The sequence below is a fragment of the Lasiodiplodia theobromae genome, assembly GCF_012971845.1.
Source record: "Lasiodiplodia theobromae strain AM2As chromosome Unknown scaffold_6, whole genome shotgun sequence".
Lineage (NCBI taxonomy): Eukaryota > Fungi > Ascomycota > Dothideomycetes > Botryosphaeriales > Botryosphaeriaceae > Lasiodiplodia > Lasiodiplodia theobromae.
In genome coordinates this window covers 1172650-1191223 of record NW_023336552.1, presented here as the reverse complement: position 1 = coordinate 1191223, position 18574 = coordinate 1172650, and the positions used below count along the sequence as shown (strand labels likewise).

The following is an 18574-nucleotide window of genomic DNA, read 5'->3' as shown; positions in this document are numbered from 1 at the left end:
GCGAGACGACCAAACTACCTAATCGGCTCTCCGTCCGGGATTCTCGGCCCCGCTTTACCAACTACGTCAGCACTACTCTGCCCATCACAATGGCTCATCGCGGCTTGTCCCGCACACGCAGCATTGCGGGGTCTGCCACCCATGTTACTTCGTCTGAGACGTACTACTGCGTCTAGCGCTTCACTGCGGCTGATTGACATTGCACCCCGGCCGCCTATCTAGCATTCACCCTGACCTGTTGAGCATGTCAAGCTTTCATGCCTGCTCAAATCCAGAAAAGCATTGTTGACAACGAGCCGCAATCTCGAATGAATCATCTACCCTCAACATGATGCACGGCCATTTTCATTTAAGCTACACGATACTTTACGGCTAGTCGCTGCCTTCTTCGGTGGCCTTGATCCACTTGTGGTACCGCATGGCGATTGGCCTGCCGTACACAGCACATCCTGCCCAGCCTCGCTCACAATGTCTCAAATGCATCTGGCCGATTCGTCCAGCTGGCAAGCGCTTATAAGCGCGTCGAGCCTGTCTTTCAAGCACCATCCTTTCACCCCTCCGCTATCATGGGGTTAACCACGGCTTCGATTCTGGCTTTGGGCCTCCTCGCCTTGTTAGCCTCCGCAGCCGACCCACCAACTGTCGACCTAGGCTATGTTACGTACACGGGATTCACGAATGAGACGGCCCAGATCAACTACTTCTACGGCATCCCATATGCCCAGCCGCCTCTAGACAGCCTTCGCTGGCGGGCGCCACGCCCGATCGAGGCTTCAAATAACTTTACCGGTCAGACTGTAAATGCGACGTCGTCTCCACCCATATGCTATCAGGCAGTCCCAATATCGCTGGTTGAAGCCGAAGGCAGCGTTTTTGCCCCGGCCTTTGGCCCGGAGTACTATTTTCAGGACCTTCCGCAGTCAGAAGATTGCTTGTTTCTCAACGTAAAAGCTCCGCAAAATCCTACGGGAGACTCGCTACCGGTGTTTGTGATGCTCCGTACGTACCAGCTGTAAGCCAGATTTTGGGAGACTAACATCCTGCACAGATGGCGGAGGATATACAGTGGGCTCTCCAGAACTCGTCTCACCGGGTGACGCAATCGTGCATAAAGCCAATGGTCTGTCCTGCTGCCAAGAGCTGAAAGACTCGCTGCTGACACACCGCAGGAAGTCTAATCTTTGTCGAGGTTCAGTACAGGCTCGGATTGTTTGGATTTCTCGCTGGATCTGACATTAAAGAGAGGGGTGATCTGAATGCTGGCCTGCTTGATCAGAGAGCTGCTCTTGACTGGGTGCAGCGGCATATCAAAGCCTTTGGCGGCGATTCTAGCCGGGTGACAATCTGGGGCGGATCTGCCGGAGGCGGTAGTGTCACCTTGCAGCTCACCGCCGGTGGCGCTTTCGATCAGCCTCCATTCTCCGCTGCCATTCCCGAATACCCGTGGTGGACCCCGTTTTTGAGCGAAAGTGGGCAGGAGCGTCAGTACCGTACCACGCTTCAATTGGGCAACTGCTCAGATTTGGCCTGTCTTCGGAAACTGGAGTCGTCGGACCTGCAATTAATCAACCAACGCGTGTCGAACATCACGTATCCGTCGCCGGGCTATGGCTTTGGCACTTTCAACTATGGCCCAGTTGTTGACGGCAAGTTCATCCGCCAGCTTCCAGGCGATGAATTCAAACAAGGAAACTTCCACAAAGTGCCCGTTCTTCTCGACCGCGACGCGTACGAAGGGTACATTTTTTCGAACCAGACTGCCACCACCCTAAGCGAAACCATCACGGATGCCATGAACCTGTTTCCTGCAGCTGGGCCGTCGTTCTTTAGCCGTCTCAACCAGCTCTACCCACAGAGCGCGTACAATTCGACATTTTTCCAACGGCAAACCTGGTTCGGGGACTTCATCATCAACTGTCCTACGTACTACATGGCGACGGCGTTCACGGACCAGGCCTTCAACACGTCGGCCGTCTTCAAGCTCGTCTTCTCGGCTGGGTCGCAGCTGCACGGCGCCACAGGCCCGTTTCTAACATCGAAATCTATCAATTTTCCGAGTGCGAACAATGCGACGCTTGCAGACATCATGTCATCGTATTGGATCAGCTTCGCGACTACATTTGACCCTAACCCGCTACGGGATCCGCGTGCACCGTATTGGCCCTCTTATTCGAGTGGCGGGAACGGCAGTATTGCGGACGGAGAGAGCGTTGGATTTAGCGTCCTGCAGGTAAATGATAAGTCAATAGACGTGCAGGAAGACCCTGACAATTCGGCGGCGTGTAGCTTTTTCAGCTCACAGAACCGCGTTGTCTTAAACTAACGGGGGAGGATGCTCACGAGAGATTTGAGCTGACTTGTTGGACAGCAGCGTCTATTTTATTTGTTGCTTATTCTCTTCTTTGTTATCTTACATGTATACCCGCTCTTAATGGATATCAAAATCTCACGCAAAGGTTACAAAGCTTGCCCCCACATGCAGAGGTGCCACAAAGTGGAGAAGAGCGGCGACGCTACCCTGTTCGGAGCCATGCAAGATTCCCCGCGATGCACCCAGGGAAGGAACCGGGATAAGCATTTCGGCCCCAATGTTTGAGGAACACGGAACCCCTCGCGTCCAGCAACAGCTAAATAAGAGCTGGACTCCTCTCATTGCTTACTTTCTCTAAAGTTTCCTCTTCGCTACTTTTGTGTTACGCCGCGCGCTATTCTCACATCGATCAGCAGCCATGGGGAGTATAAACGAAGACATCTCTGTCATGGTGATTGGAGCTGGTATTGGTTGCTTGACCACCCTTTGGCTCGTTCTCATGACTGACTTGGGCTTCATCCAGGCTCCGGTGGCCGGCTGATAGCTCAAGGGTTGCGGAAGGTAAGTGTACTCAAGTTGTAACACTACTAAATTAGTAGGAGTCCCTTTTAGGCAGGAGCATAAAGATATAGAAACTTACGCCACATTTTTACTTTCACGACTATAGACCGGCATCCCTTGCACCGTTTTCGAACAAGACGAAAGCCTGGACCAGCGGTCGCGCGACTGGGACTTTGGCATCTACTGGGCGCAGACGCCGCTGGAGTCCTGCCTGCCGGCCGACGTGCGGGAGCGCATCATCAACGCCCAGGTCGACAACATTATGCCGTCCGACGATGCCTCTTTCCCCATGTTCAACGGCGCGACGGGAGAGGTGCTCAACGTGGTGCCGACGCCCAATTACCTGCGGCTGCGGAGGCGGGAGTTCGCGAGGGTCATGGGGAGGGGCATCGATATCCGCGTAGGTAGTCCGACTCCCCTTCGCGCTTTCCATTTTCAATCATGCCCGTCTGCTCCATTGCTCTGCACCCCCTGTTAAATGCGTGCAACATGTTCATTTCGATTTCTCGACGCTCATGTCGCTTTGCTGCTGTCACTTTTCATCGATCAGCTGAAAGCTGACGACGTAACCACTGGTTCGTTTGAACCCTAAAAGTATAATAAGCGCCTAGCCAGCATCGACACGACGTCCGGGCCCGGCGTGACGGCGACCTTCGAGGACGGCACGCAGCACACGGCGACGGTCCTCGTCGGGGCCGAAGGCGCGCACTCGCCGACGCGGGAGTACCTGCTCGGGCCCGTCGAGGGCAAGCTGCTGGACTCGCCTTTCGTCAACTCCATGTTGGTGTCCACCCTCCCGGCCGACAGGGCGCGCGACCTGCTGAACCAGCACCATCGCATCTGCGCCCTGTACCATCCCAACGGCACCTTTATGTGGATGGGCGGTAAGTGTTTTCTTCTTTTGCACCCTCTCGAAGGAGAAAAAAAAATAGGCAGGAGACATCAGGCTAATACGAGAGAATGCGATAATACAGTCCACGACGCGAACGGCAAGAAGGACCCGGGCGAGATCGAGTTCGTCTTCATGTGCGGGTGGAAGCACGAGGGCCCGCTGGACTTCCTGTCGGACAGCAAGACCATCATCCGCGACATCAAGCGGCGCGCGAAGCCCTTTGCGCAGCCCTTCCGAGCCATCGCCGAGGGCATCGACGAAAACCGCAAGGCCTGGTCCAACTACCTGCCCTACTGGCCGACGCGCAGCTGGGACGACTCGCCGGCCCGCGGCAAGGTCACGCTCGCCGGCGATGCGGCGCATCCCATGACGCCTCGTAAGTGCTGGGAAAGGGATGCACGGCTTCTTCCTTTTTTTTTTCCCTCCCTCCCTTCCTCCCTTCCTCCCTCCCTCCCTCCCTCTCTCTAGCTCCAGCCTAACCCCCTTCCTCTCTCCTTTTTCCCTTTTTTTTGCCCTCCCGACCTTCGCTCTTTTCTCGGGACCCTTTTTCCATCTTTTCCACTAACAAGGGCGGCCAAAAACTTAGACCGCGGCCAAGGCCTCAACAACGCCATCCTCGACTGCGACCAATTCGTCAAGCAGGTCGAAGCCATGCCCGAGCGCACCGCCGCGGCGCTGCACGACGCCGTGAAGCGCTACGAGGCCGAGATGGTGCCGCGCGGCAACGAGGCGGCCCTGAGCAACCTCGAGAACTCGCACATGGTCCACGACTTCGACCGCCTGATGCGCTCGCCGCTCGTGCGCAGCGGCGTTAGGCAGAGCGTTGAGGAGCAGCAGAATGCTGCTGCTGCCGCGGCGGCGGCGGATGGTGGTAAGGCGGAGATGGTGGATGTTAGTGCTAGTGGTGGGGAAGTGAGGAGCGTGGTGGGGGAGATGTTGAAGACTTGATCGAGGTTAGATGGGGATAGGTGGGGATGTGGGTGGGGAATTGGGGTTAGATGGGCGTTTAGCACTGTCTGTGGATTGGGATGCCTCGCTTGTGGTTTAAAGGAGTAGTGGTAAGACGGTCGTTTCTTATGACTTTCTGCGGGCAGATTCAACCTTCACTTAGAGCAGCAATCAAATTGTGAAGAAAATTTCGGCGTATTTCCATGATTGATTAAAGATATTTCTACTCGGGTCTTCTACTTCTCTTTTCCCCTCTTTCAGGGGATTTGTACGCTCTTCTTTCTCTTTTTTTTTTTCAAAAAAAAAAATAAAGGAAATTTTTCAAATTCTAAGGGGGACGTTTCAAAACTTACCAGCGCACTAAGATACCATACACTGTTCCGAATGGAATCCTCAGAGAATTGGGGCAATCACGTCGACGCGACTAACGCAGTCGATAAAGAGATGAGCAGCAACCATTCTTGCGCTCATGGCCGCAGCAGGCGCAGCCAACGTTGTTTTTCTCTGGAGTTTCGCTTCCGCACTTGCAGCAGATCATGACCGGTGGCGGTGGCATGTTGAAGGCGGTAGTTGGGTTAGAAGACCTTTTAAGAGAGATGTAGGGCTGTGTGGATGGTAGTCTGAAAGTGAAGAGTGAAGAAGTTGGTGTGAGTTCGAAGACACTTGTTGATGATGATCCGATTAGTGTCTGCTTTTTATGTAGATTTTTGCCTCGTCTTGTTAAAGACATTTGAAAGTGTTCAAATGTGGACAAGGGCATTGTGGAGGTCTGTTGAAAGTGGGACGTTGTTTTGGGGTGCCAACAATGAGTGCATAAGAGAACAAAGAATTTGGTGTAGATGCAGTGAGCAGCAAAGGCTTCCGGCGAGCAGTGCTCACGAGTGGAGCTCGTGTTGGTTTATTTGTCAGAACCAATTTCCGAGATGTTGTGCGGGAAGCAGCAGCTTCAAAATAGCTTGACGGTTGCATCACCTGACACATCGGACCGGACCGCTTACCGAAGTGTCCGGGCTGAACGGCTGCGCTAGAGCTGGCGCGGCGTCAAGCTTAGACTGCGGCTTGCCGTAGCGGCGGGCAGGTCGAGGGAATACTGTGAAGTTGTGAGTTGGAGCCGGGGATTGATCGGAGAAGCCCCCAACTCATGTATGATCAGGGATTGCAGTATCCCCAGGTTGCAGTGGATACCGAGTCAAGAGGCCGGGGATCACTGACAATGGAAGGCAGGCATTGTGGAGATGGTGCGGTTCCGCTTCAACATCATGGCGTCCTTCATCCTCGGGCAAACGGATGGTGAGTTCACGAGTCAAATCCAGGGCTTGCTGTTCTCATATGGGAAATGGCTGCCAGAATCGAGGAGGTAATGAGAGAAAGATCAACGAGGAGAAGTCATCAGGCAAACCATAGGGCCCGGCAATGGGGGTAAGATCGTCTTCCAAAGCCACGGTATCGGAGCAGCACTGAGTTAAGCCATTGGCGCTGCCGGGGCATGTGAAAAGCGACGTCACGGGTGTGGCTGGAGCGAGGCAGGCATCAAGGCAGGGAGAGGGAGAGAGGGTGCGAAGTCAGATGTTCTGGAGTCATTGTGAGAGAAGAGTGGGACTCTGCGTGATCCTGGCGCCAGTTGTGGCCCTCGCTTTCCTTTGCGCCGACTTTCCGCCAGCTCCGCACGCAACCGCACCTCGCTGCACCTCGGCTGCGCCTCAACAACGGAATGCACCCGTGGAGCGGCACGTGTCGTGCTGGTGGCGCAGGGTCCCGACACCGTGATGGCAGCTGGCCAACAAGGTGCCGCGCTGAGATCCGGGGTTTGAGGTCAGATTTTAGCCTTGGCCCCCAGATGCCCCACTTCTTCCCCCGCTGGCCAACCGAATAGCCTGATATGGCGTGCGGCCCTGATGATTAGAGCGTCCTTACGTTGGCAGCAATTGTGCCATTTAAGGCGACGTTTGTCTCTTAGCTTCAATTCCTCACATTCCACGCCTTTCTTCCACCCTCCATTTGCCCCAAGGAATTCACCATGGCACAGACCCAATGCCCCTCCATGTACACCCACATGGGTTCTCTGACGCCTTACACCGATATCCCTGCGCTCCGCATTGTCAATGGCTACTTGAATGCACTGGACAGCCTCGACTTTGAAGCCCATGACGGAGGCGTTTTCTTCGCCGACGACGCGGCATTCTTCGACACCACAAACAACACGTACCGTTCGTCTGACTCAATCTGGACCGGCATCAAATCACGCTTCGGCGACTTCGAGTTCATGCACCACCAAACATGCCTGGCCCGAGTTTTTGGTCCAGATGTGCGCTCTCTCAAAGAAGGCGAGAGGCACGTCATCAGCGTGCAGGCAGTCATGCTTTGCAGGTTGAAGGGCTGGGAGGAGGAGAGGATCGTCGAGATCCCACGCATGTTTGAATTCATCGTCGGCACTGTCGAGGAGCCTGCATCTGAGGAAATGCCCGACGAAGGCATTGAGGCCGAAGAACAAGATAACCGTCTGAAGAGAGGCTACCAGGGTCTTCACATCTACGAAGGAAAGGTGTGGTGGGATTCTGGAGTTCTTGCCAAAGCCATCGAAGAGAAGAAGAAAGAGGACGAGCGCCACAGGTTCCGCCGCATCATGACCTTGAACAATGGATTTCTCGGTCAGAGACCTGGCAGGTGAATTCAAAAGTAAGTACTTACTCGTGTCATGGGTAGTTGAAGCTATCATCCGGACGAGAGTGTCGATTTTTTTTTCTGTAATGGCCTCGCGCTAACATCAGCACAGTACGTTGAAGGCACAGCCACTGCAAACGGAATCACATGTAATACGCGCGAGCATTCGAGAAGTGTGGCGGTGCGCTGCGGGTGTGACATCACTGGAGAGACAAACACGCCACACTGTGCCCTACAAAACGCGAGACCCTTACTGCGCCAAACTCCGTTCCTCTCTCCTTCCAGACCCAACCTAAAGAAAAAATGGCAGACCAGCCGCCATCCTACGAGGCCGCAACAAGCACTACCGGCTCCTCTGCCGCTTCACAACACGGCGCCCGGAATGGCATTCCAGCACAACACCGGCGCAGCATGGAAGACGAGGCGCGTCCCTTGCCTGCCGGCTGGATCCGACAATACGACTCCAAGACCGAGCACCAGTTCTTCGTCGACACTCGCGCCGATCCGCCGCGTTCCATATGGCACCACCCTTACGACGACGAGCAGTACCTCTCCACCCTCTCACCCGACGAGCGCGAGGAAATCACCCGCCTGCACCGCAGCATAAGCCTACAAGACATCGCCGCCGAGAGCAGCGACGACGACGAGCACCACAAAAAAGGAGTGGGAGCGGGAGCGGCGGCGGCGGCACCAGCAGCAGCCACTACAGGATCAAACGAAGAAGTCCACGGCCTGCACAAGCTGGGCCGGCGCATCAAGGACCGCATCACGCACACGAACCACCAGCAGCGCGTCGCCGACCGCCAGCAGCGCGCCGAGCAGGAGCGCCAGGCCTACGCCGCCCACCTCGCCGCCCGCCGCGCCCTCTCGCGCGCCATCCAGACCGGCCAGCCGCAGTTCCTGTGCAAGGACCGCGACGGCCGCGACGTCTACGTCGTCCCGCCTCCGGACGTCTTCCACCAGCAGCCTTTCCCCTCCGGCGCCTACGGCTACAACCCTTACGCCAACGGGCCCTACAACGACCCCAACGCCAGGTTCTTGCGCCCCGACACGCCGTATTATAGACCCAACGGATACGGCTATGGTGGTGGATACGGGTTCCCGCTTCTGGGCGGCTTCTTGGGTGGTGCCTTGTTGGGAAGCTTGTTGTTTTAAGATGGCTCGGATTGAGAGGTCCAGGTAGACGGCTTATGAGGCACGGCTTATGAAATTGATACCCCTTCTCTTTGACGATATGTGCCGTCCTGAATATTTTTCAGTGCATATTTTATCTGGTGATTGATGTTAGGATTGAGCTGCAACCTGTTGAGCTTTTGTGCGTGAAAGCATGGCTATACATGTGGGCAAAATCTTCTTACTTTTAACGCTGTAGGTTGCTGAGACGGTGACTAGACAAGATATGATGCCCTTTATACAAATTTCTAGCGCAAAATCACCAATTTTCCGTGTCACACATGCAGTTATGAGCCAGCCATTTTACAATGCCAAATTCTACATATTCCACACATCTCAAGCAGAACCGTATCGCTCTGTTTAAAATCCGATTTAGGAAACGCCCAGTCAGAGATATCAGGCAGAGAGTACGGCCAGTAAGTTAGAGCTTTCGACCAACGATCTGCTAGCACGGAGTGTAATCCTTAGCATAAAACGCTAATCTTTTTTCCCCACTTCCCCGCGATGCGGGGGAGAGAGATGCGTCTTCCCGCCCATAGCTCAACCAAGCGTACCGGGCTGACTGGCCGCGCCGCTCAGCAGAGTAACCAAAGAATAAAAAAAGGCAGGCTGGCGTCGAGAGATAAGAGGTCCAGAAATGCAATGCTTGCGGGCAGGAATAATCAGACCAAGCACCCAACTCTCTCTCTCTAATAAAACATTGCATCATCACTAAAGACTCCACGTAATGGATTGCCGCCAGCAACCAAGCACGGCCTCCGCGACAAAAGAAGGAGAAAGAAAGAGGAGAAAAAAGGACCACGTGCTTCCACTCGCGCAATGCGCCGGCCAGATTCCGCCACGCACTGGTTGCGTCACGAGCCAGAGCTTTCCCGAGACTTCCGCCTTTCCCGTTCCGGTCGAACACTCGGTCCCGTTACACGCGTCGGAGCTCGACGGCTGCCCCATAAGCAGGGCCGGAATGAGCTGGATTTGTCAAGGAAGACCGGGGGGTGTATGAGCGGAACGAGAAAGAGATGGAGGGGAAACGGCACACGCAGGCACACACACATGCACACAGCTTAGCAAAGGTGGTCAGAAGCGCGTGAGCATGAACGCTGCTTTGAAATTACCCACGGACTTTACCCCTCTAAATGTGGACTGGTCGCATCGGACATGGCCGAAGGCTGCTGTTCCAGCGCGAAGGAGGAGAAGGAGGAGGGGTGTGCTGGTGCCTTCGGTAGGAGCGGAGACAGTGAGAGTGAGCAGCAGCAGCGAAGAAAAAAGCGGGCGAGAAATCATCGACAAGAAAAACGGATCTGCGAGAGCCGCGCATATGCACATCGATCACACCGCAGCTGCTGCACGGCAAGAGCGGACCTCGCTACCGTCTTTTCGTTTCTTTTTCGCCTGGTCTCGCCTTCTCAGCCCTTACTTTGTTACTGTGAGACCTCTGCCGTATCAGCATTCTTTTTTTCCCATCCGCGAGCAAATAATCGGACCGGAATGGAAGGAAGGCCGAAGAAGGCTGTCGATTTTGCCAGGAATTTTGCTTTATCATCTCGGCTGTTTTGGATGGGCTGGATGACTCCTCGCCTGGGTACGATCCATGCGTCAGGCAACAAACGAAGTCCGGGGTACTCTAGCGTCGAGCAGTAGTAGGAAAAAAGCACGGACTGGCAGAAAAACCCACGGCCATTGGCCCACCGCGCCTGGGAGGATGAGCTGGTCACGAGGAATTGCGTGATACGTGGCGATCGCTAACAGGCGTGATTGGGCGGTTAAAGATTCCCGTTTTCGGCCTGGCGCAGTGCTCCATCGATGAGCTGGTGGTCTTTGAACTGGCCTGCTCTCAGCTCTCGATTGCATGCGTATGCATGCGTGTCATGCACGATGCGCCAGGCAGCACGATGGATTCACCCGCCGTATGCAGACGAGCAAAGAGATAGTAACAGGACAAAAGGGGGACTAAAGGTGATGATAAGATGTTCCATCCTGGACTCTCGATTGATGACGTGTGGCTTCGTCGTTGGGCGCGTCTTAGATCATGAAGGAGGGTTAACGTGCCGGATGCTGCTCCGACGCAAGGCTCGCCGTAAAGCACGTTCGTAGACGTCTTTTAACTCCTTTCTCCTTGACCATTACTCACGGCCGCCACAATTCTCACCGTGTGGTCGGCACCCATGTAGACACCATCTCCAATGCCTTCCATTGTAATTGAACTATATTCACCAAAGTCTAAAGCTTGCTGCTGTACGTGGAAAACGATTCTCCAACGTTATGATAATGTCTCCAACCCACATTTGCCACTTATCACCATGTGGAGTACCGAGTCGTACCGCATGTTCTCCTTATCGTCCGCTGCACTCTTTCCCTTAGGCCAACCTGTCACCAGACCGTCATTTCCACTTCGCGTTTGACGTTCCATCTCCTGGCATCCATTACGTACGCGGCGACGCAATGCTTCCCCGATCCTCTTGGCGAAAAGTATGCAGCCCACGTCTCGACGGCTCGGGCACCAATTGCAATGCAACGTTGCCGCATATCAATCGTCCTCTGTCAGGAGAACTTCTCCATATTCGTTTCAACTTTGCTCCGCATTTATGGGTGATCTGCCAATCGACGATTGACCGCCGTCGTGGAACGCCTTGCTATCGGGCTGGTGTTGATCCTTGCCTTGTCACCCCTTGCTCAAGCACAATCGACCGCTTATCTTCTCGTCACGGCAAGCATGAGTGTGAAACGGCCTTGTTCAATATCATTGATCATTCAGTTTGTTAGAACCCATGCTACGTAGCTAAATTGCGACTATCATGAAAAACCCATTGGAAGCGAAGAAAACAAACAGAAGAAAAAGCTACGCGAAGCTCCTCGATGCGCAGCCATGTATATGCTCCTCAAATACTCGGCATAGCAATGGAAAAAGCAAGCACGTTCACCGGAAACTCATCCCAACGCCTCGCTAAAAAGCTCAAGCAAGCAGTCAAACGAATGAGCCAGGTGCGAAATCTTGCTCCAAACAGTGGGGGTATGGTATCATAACGAGCCAATGTTCGGCCTGGCGCGCTTGCGAGCGGGCGGAACAGAACTTTTGGTTTCTTGCGGCAGAGATTGCCCACGTTGACAAATTTGAGTGGCTTTCTACTGACCCTTGGCCGCAGCAAGGCCATGAGGATGCTGCGTCATGTAAGGCTTGCCGTAAGCGTCGACAGGCGGGTAGCGGGCGCGGAGCTCGAGATCGTCCAAGGGAATTGTCGATCGGATGTACTTCTGCGAGGCCAGGTCTTGTGGCTGGTAGTCCCATGACTCAAAGCGGCCCTTCTTCAGTGCATTCCAGCACAGCCTGCGCATGCGCTGCGATTGGAGCACGTCGTCATGGATCTTCTGCAGATCCCACCTGCGGCTCGCCTCTTCGGCGAAGGCGGCTGCAGCCTTCTTGTACTCCGGCTCCTCCGAGTCGGCAACGTTGTGAAGCTCCTGAGGGTCCTTCTCCAGATCGAACAGCTGCGGAAGATCGACCAGGCTGCACGTGTACTTCCACTTGCCCCTGCGAATCATCATGACGGGCGAAATGGTGCCCTCGCCCATGTACTCGCCGATGACCTCGTCCCTGGTGCGGTGTCCGCAGAGGGCCGGGTACAGGCTCTCACCGTCAATGCTGAGGCCCGAGTCCATGCGTCCTCCTGACAAATCAACCAGAGTGGGGAGCAGATCCATGGTCGATACGGACTCCTTGACGCGGCGGGGAGTGAAACGTGGCGGATAGTTGATGATAAGCGGCACGCGTGCGCTATTCTCATGCCAAGACATCTTGTACCAGAGTCCACGCTCGCCCAGCATGTCTCCGTGGTCGCCGCTAAAAACCACAATCGTGTTCTTGTCAAGCTTGCAATCCTTGAGAACCTTGACTAGCTTGCCGACCTGATCGTCAACGTAGCTGCAGGACCCGTAGTACGCACGGCGAGCCCGGCGGATCGCCTCCTCAGGCACCGGGTTGTCCCACAGGTCGATACACTTCATCAAGCGCTGAGAGTGCGAGTCCTGGCTGTCCTGATCGATGGTGACCTTGGGCAGCGGGATGTCGACGTCCTCGTATCGGTCCCAGTAGTCTTCGGTGATAGCGTAGGGGTCATGTGGGTGAGTCAGAGATACCGTCAAGCAGAAGGGCCGCTCCTTATCGCCCTTACGCACGTGATCGTACAGATACTGCGTCGACTTGTACATGACTTCCTCGTCGTAGTCGAGCTGGTTGGAGCGCACGCACGGCCCGGCCTGCAGGACCGAGGACATGTTGTGGAACCACTCCTGGCGTTCGTCGGGCTTGTCCCAGTTCACAGACCAGCCAAAATCACCGGGGTAGATGTCCGACGTCAGACGGTTCTCGAAGCCGTGCAGCTGATCGGGTCCGATGAAGTGCATCTTACCGGCTAGCGTCGTCTCGTAGCCCTCGCGGCGCAGGTAGTGCGCAAAAGTGGGCACGTCGGCGTTCAGATGCGAGGCGTTGTCGTAGGACTTGATCTTGTGCGGGAGCTGGCCGGTGACCATGACAAAGCGGGAAGGGGCACAAAGGGGAGAATTGCAGTAGGCGCTGTCAAAGACAACACCCGTCTCGGCCAGCTTGTCCAGGTGAGGCGTCTTGATGGGAGAATTGGGGTCGTGCATCTTCAGCAGCGGGGCGGACATTTGGTCGGCCATGATGTACAGGATGTTGGGCTTCACGGGGAACTGGTCACCCGCGGGAGGCAGGTAGCCCGTCTCCTGCGGGCCGTTGGGAGGCGTGTCCGGGAGAGAAGCGTGGGGAGCCATGGCGGAGAGAGGGGAGCGTGCGGAGACAAAGAACAGGCGGCTCGCGAGGACTATATAGGCCTCGAGCAATGGGCAGCTGCAGCGTCTGACACGTCAGCAGGGAGGGAGGGCCGTCCTTTCTCTGCCAAGTCACGCGGCAAAGATAGCGGGCAGGAGTGTGCGAGGCGTGAAAGATCGGCGGCGGATTCGAGCCGAAACAAGCAGGACGAAGATGCCGTGGCGAGCGGGACGAAGGCGGGCGGTGGTGGACTTTTTTATACGGGGGCGCGCTAAAGCCATAGGGCGGTGAGGTCCCAGCGCCAGAAATTGCGTGATGGACGCGGCTCCTCCGCGCAATCCTAACAGACCCTGGGCGGGCCTAGCGGCTCCTGTGTCAGAGTGAGGTAGCGGCCGAGCACGTCAGCTCTGGTGCAAATGGCAGAATTGCCAATGGGGAGCGGCTGCTCGTCCCGGGGGGCCTCGCTGCGTGTGTGTGCAACGACGACGCGGCCGGCGGCGCATGCAGAGTGCCGCAATCTCGGGGATCATTGCGAGCGGTGACTGGGTGCGCGCGCACGTGAGCGCATCCCTAATCGGACGACAGTCAAGGCCAAGCGCGCCGGCGGGCGGGCGGACGGGGCAGGTCGGGGCGTTGCGAGACAAAAGGCAAAAAGGACATGCCACATCGGCCGATACGTCGTGCATTTATACTGCCTCGCTGTCATGCTGCTCGTCACCCGGCACGCCATCTACGCAAGCGATTGCGAGAGTGTGTTTGAGTCGGGTGCCTGCAAAAATCGCCCCAACGCCGCCACTTGCATGCCAAGCTTCCGAGCCGCAGCCTCCCTCCTGAATCCTCCCGCTTCCACCGCAGCTTCTGGAAGCCACCCTCTCTCCTGGTCCGAACACCACAACACCCTGGCCCTCCCTGACGTCGACCGTCGGTGTTGATGATCGCCGTGCGCGTGGAGCTTTGGTGGGGTGCGTCTCCACCGTGCAGGGGGCGCCCGCCGGCCTGGAAAGCTCTCCGCAACAGCACAGAATCACGGCACCGGGCATTGGCCCAATCCACGCTTTTGTCATTTTATGCTACATGCACTAACATCGTGCTCTAGCTCAATGTATGCCTAGCTGCTTCAACCCTTCAGCTTGGATCCCGCAGGGACAGCTTCCGCCCGTCCCATGTCAAAACCAGGATCCAGCCAAGGAGATCGCCAAGAAGAACCTATACCCGAAGATCTCTCGACAAAAAGAAACCAGAATTAAAGAAATGCTGACCGGCGCCCAGAGCCTAAAGACAGCTGCCAATTACCGTAGCGAAGCTTCGCGCTTAGTTGTGCGATCAAACGCCAAGCCTCCGGAGTCAGATCTCAGGAGAGCGAGCTGCACTGGTGTGCGCCTGAGGAGGCTCCGACAGAGGACTCGGTGTCATGCTGCCGTGCGTGCACGCCTCCGTGCAGGTGTGCTCGCTCGCACCTCCCGAGTCACTGCTCGTATCCAGGTCATTAACGTAGCTGTATCTTCAATCAGTTAGGTGATCTCACCAGGGGAGTCTGCATGCCCGCGCCTAATCACTCACCGAAGCCAAGTGTTGTAGAAGATATCGTCCTTGATGACATTGTAGGCATCGTCGAAGACGGACAGGTTGAAACCCTTCGGGATGGCATCGTACTCATCGTAGTCATCATCACCGCCAACGTAATGCAGCCTAGTCCTGTCGAAGCCCTCCGTTCCCAGAATCGGCGACATGGGCTCATCCTTTTCCCAAGGCGCAACTTGCTGTTGAATTGAGAAGAAGCTGCTGGTCCCTTCTCCAGGCAGGTCATGCGCCAGCACGTCAGTGAAGTACTGGGAGATGGTCCTGTAAGTAGCGTCGCCGATGTTGACCGTCACCTTGGATGTTGTCGGGTTGATGAAAGTAAAGAAGATGACCGCCGCATCTTCATAACGGTGACGTTCCTGGGTCTGAGTCATCATTTGGTTGTGCCTGCTCGGGCCGCTCCAGATGTTCTTCCAGTTGCGGACGTAGACAAGGAAATTGATGTCAGCTGCCGTGAAGTTGCGGTTGGCTGCCCAAACCAACAGTGGCTGAATGTTGTTCTCCAGTGCATTCTCGAAGGCTGCCATGGAAGTCATGGCTTTGTTGAACCTCCGGTTGAGATCGGGGGAAGAACCTAGGTTTGTGTGTTCACCCTCTCCCTCTACGTCTGCCATGTACACAGGCGTCCGGCAGAAATCAAGAATGGGGAAGACGAAGGTGCCCATCTGCATCGTCACGATTCCAGGAATGAACCTGAAAACTGGTCAGCGGCATTTCTACAAGGTCTCAACGGGAGCCAGCTTACCATCCGGAATGAGGGAACCAGCGATTAATGGCGATGACGGTCGGATTGTTCGAATACAAAAACGCCATCCAAAGCGGAGTTCCGGGCATCCTGACCAGTCAGCCGCGAGTTCGAGATTCTTGACACCAAGGTTTACATACCCGGCAATGAGATTAACGAATGTCTGCAGCGACCAATAGTGGGAGTCTCGAATGTTCCTGGCGTACCAGAGGGTGTACGGGCCCCAAACCCAGCAAATAAGGAGCTGTGAGATGGCCGTCGGCACCCTATCCGTTGTCAGCTCGTACTCAGAAAGGGACGGCTTATTCCATACGTACCATTCTCCATGCGGTCCGCGGTGACAGTTGGCCTTTCCTGACCACTCTCCAAAGAGTCCGTAACTCTCGTGGAAATTGATGGATCCAAGGTACATGAAGGTGCAAGCGAAGATAGTGGAAGCCCAGGTAGCGTAAACGAAGACGCGCGTTTTGGTGACAAAATCCATGTTTTTGTGGTACCTCAAGAAGGCACGTGGGTGCATAAACCAGATGGGAGCTCGGCCTTTCTTGTTGCGCTTTGGCATCACCAGAAGCTCTTGCTGGGTCTGGTAGTAGAATATGATCCGCGAATTAGAAACTATAGCCGATTAGAATAATGTACAGACTGGCTAATATGGAATGGCGGTACTTACTCTGATAGAGTCCCAGACCAACCGGGAAGATCAGAGCCATAGTCCAGAATTCGGCCGAGCATTTGTACCAGAACCTGAGGGGATAGGCCAGGAAGATCAGGCTGAGGTAGACGTGCAATGCAAGGACGGATGAGCAGGTCAACCAGTAACCGCGAATACGAGCCGTGTGCGCGAAGCGCTGAAAGAAAAGAAGCGTCATGCCAAGGGCCATGATGAAGGTGTAAGCGACGGCGACGCCAATCCAGACCTTCGAAGGATCATCGATACGATGGCCATGGTTACCGAAGACCGACTGCTCAAATCCTAAAGCCGTGTCGTATGACGACGGAGTTGGGGTCGGCTTCTGTAGCGACAGATTAGCGAGAGCTTCCCAGGCCATGTCTTTCGCCTGTTTGCAGAAGACAAGTTGTTGATGACTTCGGTGGCGCGAGCTAGGTGAGACGGTGCTAGATGCACTGGCGGGCTCTGGAGGGCAGGAATTGGCTTACAAGGTGCCAATGATGGTCATCCGCGTCATACTCCATCATTACAGAAGTTCTTGCTTGGAGTAGCAGGAGGCAACTGGCGAAGGGAACCAATGGTGTGGCGCCGACTGAGCGTGGTGAAGCTCATGCAGGCGCCGGGTGCAACAGGAAGGGTCGATGCGAGGGCGGAGGTGAGGAGGGTTGGAGCGGCGAAGAGCCTGGCGGGCGTAGAAGGAAGGTGCGGGCCATAAACATTACGTCACGTGCTGGGTCGCAGGCTGCGAAGAGCCGACAGGGTCCCCGCAGCTGTGAATTCCGCGCTCATGCCTATGTCCGCCGGTTACTTGCTATTAACACTGAATGTCTCGAGCTTTCTCGGCGCACCGCTTTTATGGCGCTGCAGTGGCTCATTACCTGGCTCATCTTCAGTATTCTCGCTGTGTCACTGCCTCGAGCATCCGATTTCAGGCTATGGTCTGCCCACTTGAACCACGAAGCCAAATATCACGTCGCGTATGCGATCTTTTCAACTATGATCGCCAGCAAGGATACTGCGCCAAACTTTGGCCCGAGCGAGGCTTGGTTCGCAGGGCTGACAAGGGCCTGGCACTCACAAACGTACCCCGCATCTCGCCACGGCGGGGGCGAGATTCACTCCGGTCATGCAAAGTCATAAATCTCCAATTACATATTTATATACAAGAGTTTCACGCAGTGTTGTACAAAAAAAAACACAACTCAGCTTCGCAAAACGCAACCAACAAATGAAACAATCGTCTCTACAGATTGTCCGCCGGTCCTTGCTCCCCACTGAATGGAGGGAAAAAATCAAACCCACTATTCTTCCCAGCATAGTCATGACTACCTTTGATACTAAATATATGAGTGGACAATGTTACAAAGTTTCAATCCTAAGAACGGACGATGTCAATTCTTGTCGTTCTGGAGCCGCTCCACTAGGAATGATATGATGTGTTGAACGTTCATCCACGCATGATATTACAATCTCGAAGGTGTTGGAGCTCGGCGTCGAATATTCGTTGTTAGACCCTGCGTGCGTGTAGTATTTAAGTAATGGAGAAGATGATACCTATGTATGCTCAAGTCTTGCGCTACTTTGGACTTGGTCTCGCCATGATTTAGTCCATGAGTTGAAGCATACGACAGTAGCGTGCGGTACTTTAAAACAACGGCGTTCAGCTATGAACCACGGCCCACACTGCATAGGTGAGAATCATTAGCAACGGCCCGAACCTTAAACTTTTTAATTTGCCGATCCCCACTGATATGTACCGATAGGCCATTGGAAGCACGGCCGATACCGCATGACATGAGAGGAGCCTGCTAAATGAAAGACCCACACGTTCAAAATATTCGATCTCGATGACCCCGCAAAACCCACATCCCCGGCCCAACAATCGGGTCCGATGCGTCGGCAGCAATATCCGAATGCGACGGGCATTCCCGTTGCTTGGTCCTCAAACGGCACCACTCCGAGTGCTCTGTGTCCTTCGAAATGGAGACGCTGCAACCGTTTGATCGGCGATCAAGGAATGCGGGGGATGTACAGTCGAGAAGAACGCTTTGCCAAGTTCGGCAATTCGCGGATGCGGGGGTTGGTACGGAGTCTTTTCCGATGCAAAACTTGCGAGTCAGTGGGGACGTCCAGCTTTGCACCAGTACACCAGGTGTGGAGTTAGTATGAGTCTTTTGAGACGCGTAAAACACAGGCTGCGCAAATCAAACATGAATGTGTCGGATAATAGTCTATTGAACCGCACCAGC

General features: G+C 55.0%; 5 protein-coding genes across 5 annotated transcripts; 3 read left to right on the top strand and 2 right to left on the bottom strand.

The window, feature by feature from the left end:
• Positions 1–566: 566 nt before the first annotated feature.
• Positions 567–4712, top strand: LTHEOB_2631 (Carboxylesterase; the record flags this gene model as incomplete). Its single annotated transcript, XM_035511465.1, has 7 exons — positions 567–999; positions 1049–1120; positions 1170–2230; positions 2979–3272; positions 3468–3756; positions 3847–4140; positions 4351–4712. 7 exons carry the CDS (start codon positions 567–569, stop codon positions 4710–4712), a joined length of 2805 nt encoding a protein of 934 aa, XP_035364340.1.
• Positions 4713–6729: 2017 nt separating this feature from the next.
• On the top strand, positions 6730–7380 carry LTHEOB_2630 (uncharacterized protein; the record flags this gene model as incomplete). The annotated part of the gene is made up of 1 exon (XM_035511464.1): positions 6730–7380. One exon carries the CDS (start codon positions 6730–6732, stop codon positions 7378–7380), a length of 651 nt encoding a protein of 216 aa, XP_035364339.1.
• A 296-nt stretch (positions 7381–7676) lies between these two features.
• On the top strand, positions 7677–8528 carry LTHEOB_2629 (WW/Rsp5/WWP domain-containing protein; the record flags this gene model as incomplete). The annotated part of the gene is made up of 1 exon (XM_035511462.1): positions 7677–8528. One exon carries the CDS (start codon positions 7677–7679, stop codon positions 8526–8528), a length of 852 nt encoding a protein of 283 aa, XP_035364338.1.
• Positions 8529–11666: 3138 nt separating this feature from the next.
• On the bottom strand, positions 11667–13331 carry LTHEOB_2628 (Sulfatase; the record flags this gene model as incomplete). The annotated part of the gene is made up of 1 exon (XM_035511461.1): positions 11667–13331. The coding sequence occupies one exon, from the start codon at positions 13329–13331 to the stop codon at positions 11667–11669; it is 1665 nt and encodes a 554-aa protein (XP_035364337.1).
• Positions 13332–14673: 1342 nt separating this feature from the next.
• LTHEOB_2627 (Integral membrane protein) lies at positions 14674–16937 on the bottom strand (the record flags this gene model as incomplete). The annotated part of the gene is made up of 7 exons (XM_035511460.1): positions 14674–14824; positions 14890–15603; positions 15656–15745; positions 15796–15921; positions 15973–16270; positions 16326–16668; positions 16845–16937. The coding sequence occupies 7 exons, from the start codon at positions 16935–16937 to the stop codon at positions 14674–14676; spliced, it is 1815 nt and encodes a 604-aa protein (XP_035364336.1).
• Between the last annotated feature and the right edge of the window lie 1637 nt (positions 16938–18574).